The sequence below is a fragment of the Bidens hawaiensis genome, unplaced genomic scaffold (genome assembly GCF_021521415.1).
Source record: "Bidens hawaiensis isolate Kalapana, Puna unplaced genomic scaffold, B.hawaiensis_p1.1 tig00019079_1, whole genome shotgun sequence".
Classification (NCBI taxonomy): Eukaryota; Viridiplantae; Streptophyta; class Magnoliopsida; order Asterales; family Asteraceae; genus Bidens; species Bidens hawaiensis.
This window is the reverse complement of record NW_027492896.1, coordinates 361,692-374,205: the sequence shown is the minus strand read 5'-3', so window position 1 is coordinate 374,205 and position 12,514 is coordinate 361,692. Positions and strand designations below refer to the sequence as shown.

Genomic DNA, 12,514 nt, shown 5'->3' with positions numbered 1-12,514 from the left:
CATCATATTACTATAATTGTAAATTGAGGGTTCTCATGCATTTGACCCGAATTCATGGGTATAGGTCTCACCAAACTCAGATAGCTCTTAAACGGGTTGTAACATCTTATTAAATTAAAAATTAATCTTACCAAATATTTGATATGAAAATCTTATGAAATAGGAATATACTAAAAATTAATGTCTGATTTTTTTAAAAGTTATTATTTATGATTAAGAAACAACTTTATAGTAAAAAAAATAAGCGGGTCACGGGTCACTAAATCCAAATAGCTTTTAAACGGGTTATTACATATCATTTATTTGTGAAACATTTTCATCATCAAACCCTAAGTATATTATTAACTTTCTTACAATAAAGAAAATTAAAATCCAAAACATAAATATTAGAAAACGAAAAATGTAAACAACCCTCGTAATACGGGGCGGATCATGGGTCTCACCAAACCCATATATCTTTTAAACGGGTTATAACATCTCATTTATTTGTGAAATTCTTTCATCATCAAACCCTAAGTGTATTATTAACTTCCTTATAATAAATAAAATTTAAATAAAAAACATATAAATACTAGAAACGAACGATAAAAACAACTCTGTAATACGAGGGATTAAATCTAGTGACTATTATATTTGTACAAGAAGGTTATTCTATAGGGAAAATCCCCAAAATAGCCCATCTACAAAATGAGATTCCAACATTGTCTCATAAACTTAATATTTCCAAAAATGGCTCTGTCTAACTCATCTTTGACCATGTATTAGGAAATCTAATGTATCTTTGACGACATGTTAGCATACCACGTCGTCAAAGACGCGTTGTCCTAACACATGGTTAAAGACGCTAACACGTCGTCAAAAACGCGTTAGATTTCCTAACACATGGTTAAAGATGAGTTAGACCTCCAAACACATAGTCAAAGATATGCTAGCATCAAACGCGTAGTCGAAGATATGTTAGCTTTTTTTTTATTTTTTTAATATTATATTTTTATAACTAGTTTTGCTTATTTTGTTTTTCTTTTATAACTTTTAATATATAAAATTTTATATTATTTCGAATATACCGACGAGAAATGTTTACTTTTATCTACGGACCGACATAAATTTTATTTAAAACCGAGCGGGGTCAAATTTTAGTGAATATTTCGATATTAATTTGGCACGGCTCGAGTTTGAGTTAGTTTATGTCGGTCAGTAGGTAAAGGTAAGCATGTCTCGTCGGTATATTCGAAATAATATAAAACTTTTATATATTAAAAGTTATAAAAGAAAAACAAATATAAGTTAAACTAGTTATAAAAATATAATATTAAAAATAAACAAACAAAAAAAAGCTAACATATCTTCGACTTCGCGTTTGATGCTAACATATATTTGACTACGTGTTTGGAAGCCTAACTATTCTTTAACCATGTATTAGGAAATCTAACGTGCATTTGACGACGTGTTAGCATCTTTAACCATGTGTTAGGAAATCCAACGCGTCTTTGACGACGTGTTATGCTAACATGTCGTCAAAGACGCGTTAGATTTTCTAATACATGGTCAAAGATGAGTTAGAGCATTCTCAGCCCATTCCCATAAAATATGTGAGGAGGATTTGTAAATTATATGGTATGGTTATGAGTGGTTGTGAGTAGAGGACAGATAAATGTTATATGAGAAAGTTAAATTTGAGGATTCACTATTCATACCCTATAATTTTTTAATATTTTTGAAAAGTGAATGTGAGTGGAGGAAAGAGAAAAGATAATGATAAAGATATAAAAGTTACTGTATTATTTAATTAAACAGAAGTGAGAAAAAAAGTAATTTGTAGTGTAATTATATGATATATATGGATATAGGGTAGGGAATGGGTTGGGAATGCTCTTAGAAAGTGCCATTTTTAAAAATATTAAGTTTATAGGATAAAGTTGGAATCTCATTTTGTAGATGAGCTATTTTTGGGATATTCCCCATTCTATAACCTGTGCTGCTATGCATTATCGAATAGAATAGAACATGTGTGCTTGGGAATAGAATTTGCGTTGGATTGCCACCCAGTGAGTGTTTCCTTTTTAAACAAGTGAGTGTTTCCTTTTTAAACAAGCTAATTATTTGTATTTGTTGATAATAAATTTAGTCTTTTGGGTTTTGTTTTGGAGCCGTAACCCGATACCGATCGAATTCATATCCATTTGTAGCCGCACCACTTATGTTTTAGCAATCAACTAAATGTCATTTTAAATATGTATTTTTTATCATAAGATATATAATAATACGAATATCAATGCCATTAGCCCAACATAACAAGCCGTGTGTGTCTACCTAGTTTAAATATAAGAATCACATGTATAAGAATCACATATATGACATAGAATCAGAGATTAATGACGAAAAACTTTATTAACAAACTAGAACTTTAATAAAGTCTATGGGTTCGGGTTGAAATATATTATTGCTAGATCATAAAAGCCGGCCCAAAAGTCTACATAGACCCACATTTTTTAAGCTGTTTTGAGAATACCAATTTCTTGTTAGGAATACACGAAACAAGCATCCTTTATTCCTTAACCAAAACAATGTGCGCCCAAATACCATTTCACAAAACCAATTATAATAATAAAAAAATTATAAATAATAGAAGTTATGAACAGATTCACTGATATTGCTTGAGCTAATCAAATTAAATTTGAGTTGCATATTGAAAGAACAAGATGCAATCTTACCTAGTTTAATGATGATTATGTTTAGGCATTTAAACGGTGTTAATCATATGCATGTAATTTTTACTCATTTTTGTGCGTTAAATACACATTTTATTGTGCGTTAAATACACATTTTATGGTTTATTGTGCATCACCCGATCGTGTCCAGTACAATCTCCGGTCAAAATGTTTGCATCTTTCATAACCAAATAAAACATATAAAGACTAACTTCATACTCTTAGTGGATACAATACCATACTTATCCTAGTTAATTAACTATCTTGGTTATTTCGGTTTTTGCGTGACTTAATGACGGTCATCATTGCACGTCGATGTATCCAAATATTCTTTTTCGTAAAGCTTATCGACACCTTTACAAAATTTATAAATAAGTTCCGGTGAAGTTTTCTTAGACATCTTCAAAAACTAAGCCAATGAGTCGGTGGTGGTTCGTATGCTATTTGACAAATTGCGGATATACACTTTTGTAGATGAGTAAAACCTATTCCACCTCTCACATCTTATGCTAACATGAAAAACCATCTTTCTTTCTCAAATCATTAACTATAAGTAGGAAACTAGGAATAGTTATTCATTCATTTGAACCACTCCAGAGGCGGATCTATTTTGCGAATGGGTGGTTGCCCGGAACCATCCGAGTTTTAAAATAATAGTGTATTGATATATAGAAAATATCAGATGAACCACTTTATAAATTATGAAGGAATCACCCTATTTGCACTACAAGCTCTGGACTAGCTGGTAAATTGCTAGTTTTGTAAACGGAATGTCGTGGGTTTGATTCTATGCAGCAAGCTTATTTTTAAATCTTTTTTTTTAATTCAGCCTTATATCAATTTAGGGTTTTATAAAACACACACCTTCACAGTGATGGTCTCTCTCCCTTCCTCATATTTACCCACCCTTGCTATTCTTCCTAGAATCCTCCTATTGTAAAAGTAAGTTTAGATTCATCTGTTAAATGTTTAATTGTTCTTGATGTTGTTAATTGTTAAGTTATTTGTTAAATTTTAGTTTTAATTTGTTTGTTTGTTAGTTTTTAATTTGTTAGTTTGTAATGAACTTTGCCCAAACCATCGAACCGACCCATGATTTTTTATACCCGATTCTATGAAATTGAAGCATATAAAGTAGTGCACCTCCTGAAAAAAATTCACGAATATGCCACTGAACCAGTCACCCATATGGCATTCTCGGCAAGAGTACGTAGTCACCCACGATGATCATGTGCAGTTTGAACATCTATGTTTAAATGGGCTTTTCTTGTTCTCTTAAGCGGATTGTCAACGTCTAAAATTTGGATTCCAACTACCAGGGGTGTTCAAGAAATCCGAAAAAAACCAAAACCGAAATACACCGATACGAATTCTTATTCGGATATTCGGATCGGATCAATCTGAATATCCAAATAACTAATTCGGATTCAGATATGGAATTTTAAAAAATTCGGATTTTTCGGATATCTGTTTGATCCGAATAAAAAACATGTTTTTACTGGTATTTTCCGGTTTGGTATATTTATTAGACTATTATTTGAAGTTTGAACTTTAAATTTGTGTTCAAGAGATTCGTATTTTCCGGTTTGCATATTTATTGTGATTCTAAACTATTAAATGTTAGGAACAAAATATTAGAAAATTTTTTAAGGTTTATTTCGGATCATTCGGATAATTTCGGATTATTTGGATATTATCCGAATCTGATCCGAATTGAATTCGGATAGATTCGGATCGGATATGAATATTCCTAATTCGGATCGATAGGATTTCGGATAGGGTCTTAAAGTTTTCAAATCCGAATAACCCGAACCGAATAAACCGAATAATCCGTTATCCAATCCTGTGAACACCCCTACTAGCTACACTCGTAATATAAAAAATGTCTCGATATCGCCCGAGGATGATGAAGCCATCCTTCAGTATGACCGGAAACCTTCAAGCCAAGCTGGATATCCGACGCACACACCTGGCCTCAGAGAAAAATAATAATTTATATTATTTTATTTACCCAGTTTTAAAATGTAAATAGAAATATGAGGTCTCTTGTAGAGTACCGTTACCTAAAAGTTGGGAAGCCACGGTAGTGCGATGTGTGGTGAGATGTACCCGCTTGACGCATCTTGCCCAAATCACCACCCCGCTTGGCTTGAGACGTGTATAACAGCTAACCTCACTAGCAATGCGGGACAAGAAAAAACGATAGAATTTGATTAGATAAAAACAAATTTAGGGTTTGTGATCATTGTGAACCAAAATTGTGCAAAACATGATGCATATTCATCCCAACCAAACCATTTATCTAGCACTACCTAAACAAAACCAATCTGGTCGCTTGTCAGTTTACCTTCGCTTCTTTTTGCACCGATGCTAGTAAAACATCGAATATGTTCTTTATCCCAGACGACCATCACGAATTGCATATTTTTTTCACCTGTCAATCACAACGAATCTTCACATTTCACGAAGAATCAGTCATTGACAGATATTTGTTCCGTGGTTCTTATAAAATTTAAAAAAGTAACCGTTATGATTGTTTTGCGTGTACTTTTTTACTAGTCATTTATCAAAACTGTTCTAATTTGAATCAAGTCGGCATTATAAAAAGGTCCGTTTTGGTTGGTGCCCATTTCAGTAAGAACCCATTCTGGCTAAACATAAATCATAATATTTCCTGGTATCCCACTCAATCGGCCCTCCCCTCCCCCCCCCCCCCCCCCCCCCCAAAAAAAAAAAAAACTTTTTGAGTTATAATTAAAACTTGCTTTGTTTTCGAAATGCAACACACGGATTATCAAATGTATCATACTACTTAGACTGTCTCCAACAGGTGAGAGCCCGCCCTCATCCTGCCTGCCCATCAGTTCTCCACCTCCTCTACAACGTGCGCCAAGGCCATGACCGACCTCTTCCTCTCACAATAACAATGTCTCTCATCCACCTGCGTGCCCTTAGCTACATGCGGGGGCAACTTGTCATGCCAAGTCCGACCAGGCGGCCGATTTGGAGACAGTTTAAGAACTTACAATGGTTTTAAGTATATCTCAAACTTATATGGTTTATTTATATACCACTAACAATAATACTTGCCGGGTTTCATGTTTTGACCCACTTATGGTCCAAACCACTTGTAAATGTTTGAAAACAAAATACATTATCAGACTCAAATATGGTTCACACGGAAAACAAAAACATTTATATGGATATATGGTTAGTTTTATAATTTATATCAAGTTTAGCTTTCAACCCAAACCCGTTTGAAACCGAGTTGGGAGAATCACATATTATATAATATGTTGAACTCTGTTCCAATCCGTTCCGATTCGGTATGATGTTCCTTTAGTTTGCGCTAGGGGTGCAAACGAGCCGAGCCGAGCTCGAGCTCGACCAGGCTTGAGCTCGGCTCGTTTAACATACATTGAGCTCTAGCTTGAGCTCGGCTCGTTTCGAGCTTTATTTTCAAAACTCGAGCTCGGCTCGTGAGTGGATTTTGAAGCTCAAGCTCAGCTTGTTTACTATTGATCATTAATTTTTTTTATATAATTACAATTAATTTTATATTTTTTTTCTATTATAATTTATGTATAAAATAATATAGATTATTTAGTTATTTTTATTTATTTTTTCATAACATTATATATATTAATTAATAATTATTAAATATATATTTAAAAATATATATATAAATGGCAGGCTCGTTTAGGCTCGTGAGCCGGCTCGGGCTCGTTCATTAAACGAGCTTATTTTGAGGCTCAAGCTCGGGCTCGTTTATTAAATGAGCTTATTTTGAGGCTCAAGCTAGGGCTCGGGCTAGATTAAGCTCGGCTCGATCGAGCTTTTTAACGAGCCTATCTCGAGTAGCTCGCGAGCAGCTCGGCTCATTCGCACCCCTAGTTTGCGCAATCTAGTTTCTTTCGTTGACTTGAACCGAATTGGCTATAAAGTCGATCCGATTTGGCCCAAAAACGGGTTTTGTGCACCTCTACTCAACAGTATAAAAATAGACTTGATGGTTTATAATCTGGTGTTGAACTTGACATAAAGAAGAATCACATCTAACAATTAATAAAACCCAAACAAACAATCAAAACCCTGATTCAAATCAACATTAAGCATAAACAGAACACGAGTTCAAGTAACTAGTAATTAAAACCTGAAACAAATTGAAACCTTAATCATCATATATTCTTATAATATACCACTCCGATCATCATCATCCTTGGTCGTCTTGGGTTTGCGATAATTCTGTTCATATTGCTTTGCCATGGCGACACCCGTCTTGTAAAGAGTGTTGATGTTGGGAACGTCGTAGTTCTGAGCAACGAAGACCCCACAAGCTGCACCCAACAAGAACGAAAAGCTACTTCTGATTATACCCATACCTTATTTCGTATCGACAATCCAAATCACTTACCAAAATTGAAATTGATTTGAGGTAAAATTTAATATTATTATGCGGGTTTATTATATATATTCATCATGGCTTATTCCGCAAGTTCATCGATTGGTTGGTGATTGTGATGCTGGATTGCTCATCGTGATGCACAAGTCAATGAAATGACGAATTTACCCCTATGCTCTGCAAATATACACCTTTTGGTCCTTTGATGTTTTGTTTTTAAAGAAAACAAAGAGAGATTTCAAAAATGAGTCAAATGACACTCCAATTTCAACTTCGCATTTAGATCTAGCTCTGTGTAAGTTAAACGACTCAAGTTTAATGATCTTTTTAAAATATCCATTTTCATGATGAGATGAAAAGGTTTAATGAAAAAGATGAGCCTAGTTAAACGAGTCTAGTTGAGCTCGGGCTTGGCTCGTTTGCACCTATAGTAAGAGAAGAAAAATAAACCTCGGTTCTAATAAGCAGAAGTTTTTTTACCCCATCAATTTGGGGAAATGGCATATTTTGCCCAGAAACTAACTGGGTTAGTTTTCGTTAGAAAAATGCTTGGTGGAGGTCAATGTGGTGAAGTTGGGATTAACATATGAAATTTCTTAAGTTTAGATTATTGTCAACCAAAAGGTCAAAGTTTAGATTATTAAAAACCAATATTCCTTTAAAAAATAACCAAATAGATGGGTTGTAAATGATTTTTTTTTATTATCTATTATTTATTTTTATTTTTTTACATTCTAGTATAAGTTTTATTAAAATGGAGTTGTATTAGAAGTAATCTTTGCCGATCTTAAATATTGTAATCGATCTTAAATATTGTAATCAACATCAATTGATCTTAAATATTCTGAATCCAATAGAGCTTTGTCCTTCAATGTTACTACTTATGGCATTCAACTTTTTCCATATTTTCTTTTCTTTCTATTTGTTTATAAAATCTTAAAATATTTTTTCATTTTACAAATCTTTAGGTAAATAAATAACTATCAAACAGAAACATAGATGTTATACGGGAGCAAAGAACTTTTGTTCCTAAGGGATAAATATGCAACGACATATCTCCTCACCGACGAAAGATGGCGATTTTTGTAATGATTCAATAGAGAATGAAGTGACCAGTCGAATCTTTCGTGCCACAAATTTCATGACAGTAAATCTCACACACATAAACCAAATACTTGTTTAAGGATGTTGTATTTTGGTTGGTTAATGTCACCGTCAACTATGTATTCTATTGTGACACACACACTCATCATCTTTTCAAGATTCTGGTTATTTAAAGTTTAAACTTATTTTCAACCACATGATACATACTACATAGCATGCATAACATAATCTTAAACATATATAAACAAAACATTTAAAATCTCTTTAGTTGCTCCTTCATTCTCTTAAGCTACCAGATTGCTTTATATCTAAATGAAGGTTTATCATGCATTTGACCTAAATTTGCAGGTATAGGTCTCACCAAATCTAGATAACCCTTAAACGGGTTATAACATCTCATTATATTAAAAATTTATCTCACCAAATATTTGATATGAAAATCCTATAAAATAGGGATATACGAAAAATTAATATCTATTTTTTTAAATATATTATTTATAATTAAGAAACAGTTCTATAGTAAAAGAATAAGCGGGGTCACGAGTCTCACCAAACGAAGATAAGTTTTAAACGGGTTATAACATTTCATTTACTTGTGAAACATTTCATCATCAAACCCTAAGTATATTATTAACTTTTTTACAATAAAAAAATTAAAATCTAAAAAATATATAAATATTAGAAACGAAAAATAAAAGCACACCGTAATACGGGGGATAAAACCTATTAAATAAATAAAACATAGGAGACGTAATTGTTCATGTAGGTATATAAAATTTAAATAGGGAAATTGATATATTACTTGATACATAAAAGTATAAAACAATAGATCGTGGTTCTTTTAATTCACCGGCTTCGGAAAATCTTCAAAATTCGAAATTGATAACTACTTAGCTTAAGTAAGGACATGGCCAATGCTTATATTTTCAAGCAATCAACAATTTGTGTGTTTGCCTCATCAAAGCAGATTACATGAAAGATGCTAAAGTTGGGGAATGGTTATTATTCACGTTGAAATAATGAAATCCGTGCCCTAGCTAGAATCTTAGATGATAGAATTCGGTTACTTTCACTACTCATGAGTCTTCTGTTTATATGATTCAAATATAACATTGCTAACTCTCGTATAAGCTTCGTGTCCATTGTTATACAATCCAAATGCCACCCGGATGAAGCATCCTATTGGACATTTGTCGGTGGACGTTCGAAAATCCGAGCACCATTGGATGAGTGTGATGGACCAATCACACTCACAAACATTTATTTAATATAGTAAGTTAAATATTATTGTCGTTGATCTAGATTTCATAATTTAAGTATATAACCAGTTTCATGTTGGGTCGTTAGTGTTATTAAAAACACTGAACGTATTTAAAGTGATGGGCTCGTAACACATTGCATCCTTTAAATTAACCGGTGTTAAAATTTATGAATACGTACGTTAAATGACCACTTTATCCTAATCTATTAAACCATGTGTAGTCAAAACTTGTTACCCTTGCACGTTTGACGCCACATGGCGTCTGGTCAGCTTTGTAGAGTTTTGCAAAAAAGTAGCATAGTCAAAACCAATGTTTTCATAACCGGATCGGATAGCGAACCAGACAAGCAACCGGTTCCCCGGTTTAAAAAATGTTAAAATAAAAGAATATTTTTTTCCCATAGAGTAACCGGTATTCCGATCGGACTGGTGAGCCGGTTCTTTTAAGAAACGAGTGAACTGCATGAACCGGACCGGTCAAGGGACCGAATCCCGGCTCGGCCGGTCAAACATTGGTCAAAACTATGCGGCAATCATTACACAATTATTATTTTTTTAATTCTTTATTATGAATAAAAAACTTTGATTGGCTAAACCCTCCCCCCTACAACATTATCTACACAACGTTCGCAACCAAAACTCTAGCCAAAACGCACCAGGGTGGTGTTCTTTGGTGTTTTGGCCCTAAACGAAGCCCGCAACATCTCGACTACGCACAGTCTTATACACTTTCAATTAATTAAAACAGCAAAACTAAACCGGGCCCCAAGGTATATAAAAAACAATATTTTTTAAAAATTAAATTAGAACTATTTGTTGGAACAGTGTGCCCAAGTAACGATATTTTAACGACACTGTCATAGAAGTAAGATAAATGGTTACACACTTACACCGATAGAAACAGCACATTTATGGATTGTTCAATAGAAACGATCTTACACGAAACATAAAGAGTGGTGACGATTATTGAGAATAAGCAAGTCCAGTCGGTGATTATTAGTTTTGAAATTAATAAAAGTAAAAATGCTTTGAATGAACAATAATATTGAATAAGAAGTTATTTAATCATTTCATTTATTAATGGATCATAACAATGAATAATTAAGTGTTATTTAGTTACCGATCCATATGGTTTTGAATGCTTAATTAAGTGTTGGGATTGATAAGTTTTAATGTGCAATATTATATTTCATTTATTAAAAAAATTAAGTGTTAATTATATAAAGATCAAAATATAAATAATTAATAGTTATTTGTTTTGTGTAACTAAATTCTTTATTTAATTTTCTGATTAGGATTAGTCCAATTTCTAAATGTTAACTCGTGGGTTCAATTTCTAAATTGCACTAATTTTGACGTTATTTTACTAATCTCGTGAAAATAACGTTAAAAGTGGCGGAAGGTTAATCAGGCATCATGTGGTGGCGCTGATAGCTGAAAGACAAGGGTACACACACCAATCGGCCGATGCCCCGGTGGTTGAGTGTTATATGCTTTATGTCCAAGACTTGATGCAAAACTACTATCGAGCCGGGGTCTCACCGGAAGCAGCATCTCTATTCCTTCGGGGTAAAGGTAACGCTGTCTACATCTTACCCTCCTCATACCCTACCATAGTTTTGCTATCGGTGGGATTTACTGAGTACGATGATGATGAACTCGTGGGTTCAATGGTTAATGCCTAAATGTTAACACTGTATGGAGCTAATTCTTAGGCCCAATGTCAAAACAATATCTAAGTTACGGTTGTTTATGAGCCGAACCGAACCGAGCGAAGGCTTGCTCGTTGCTTGGCTCGTTTACAACCGAACCAAACCGAACGGCTGAAATTCAAACCGAGCGAAAAACGAAACGAGCCAAAATCAAACTGAGCATTTTTCAATCGAACATCGAGCGATTTCGAGCATTTTTTATTTCTTTTTCACTTTAAAGATTTCATAAGAAACAAGTTTGAAAGCTGTAAATAATATATTTTGTAAACAAATTAATAGTTTTTAGATAAACGTATAATAAGTTGTAAATTTTTAGGAGAAAGAAGTTTGAAGTGAGATATAATGAACATGTAAACAAACTTTTAGTATTTTGAAAACTTGAATCGAGCTAATAAAATTATAAAATTGACGGAATATGAAAAATTTAAAAGGGTTTAAAAATTGTATACTTATATTTTATGTGTGTTGTCTATATATTTATATATTTGTTCATATATAATTATATATAAAATAATTTAAAAATATTCAAGCCGAACCGAGCAGACCTTTGCTCGTTGCTTGGCTCGTTTACAAACCGAACCAAGCAGAGCGGCTCGTTTACAATCGAGCGAAAAAACGATGCGAGCATTTTTCGAGCGAGCAGCAAGTGAGTTCGAGCGTCGAGCGGTTTGGACAGCTCTAATCTAAGTGTTAAGCCTTGGCCCAAGATTTTATACTTTACTAAAAAAAGGAAAGAACGATCGAAAGAAGCGGCACACACAGAGCTGCAAAAGGCGATCTCCATCGCTGGACATCATTTAGCCCAAATTCGGCTAGAGTTCCGATCAACAACCACTGGTTTAAGACATTAGGCATGAAATACCTCCAAAAACTTGTCACTTGACCAGTTAGTTTTAAAAAATAATGAAAACTCGTAGAGAATAACTTTAGGTATTTAAGATTTTCATTGTATATTTTTAATTACGTTTGACGTACTTTTATTTATTATTATTAAATTTAGTCTGATTATCCCTTTTTCATAAGACCTCGCCCAGAACCCAAAAGAGTTATTTTTAACGATAAACAAACGATCTTTAAAACTTTCCGTCCTTGTGAACAAAAATTTCTAGGTCAGCCAGCTGACGTGACGTGCAATGGACGTTTGAAAATGGTGATGCTATTATGTTATTTATAAAACAAAAGAAAAAACAAACATTTTCTTAATTTTTACCATGTCATTTTCGGTCCTGTGAGTGAAGAAAAAGAAGTGTAATTTAGTAGTACTTTTTATTTTAACGATGTACACAGGATATCCATTGGCAGAAAACAAGAAGGGACACCATAG

General features: G+C 33.4%; 1 protein-coding gene across 1 annotated transcript; it reads right to left on the bottom strand.

Annotated features, from left to right (window-relative positions):
• Window positions 1–6,795: 6,795 nt before the first annotated feature.
• Window positions 6,796–7,091, bottom strand: LOC143557656 (uncharacterized). Its single transcript, XM_077046683.1, has 2 exons — window positions 6,911–7,091; window positions 6,796–6,803 (listed from the first exon to the last, which is right to left on the bottom strand). The coding sequence occupies exons 1-2, from the start codon at window positions 7,089–7,091 to the stop codon at window positions 6,796–6,798; spliced, it is 189 nt and encodes a 62-aa protein (XP_076902798.1).
• Between the last annotated feature and the right edge of the window lie 5,423 nt (window positions 7,092–12,514).

Bases quoted from the DNA above. Each gene is read 5' to 3' on its own strand.
- LOC143557656 (XM_077046683.1), bottom strand. From the start codon at position 7,091: ATGGGTATAATCAGAAGTAGCTTTTCGTTCTTGTTGGGTGCAGCTTGT.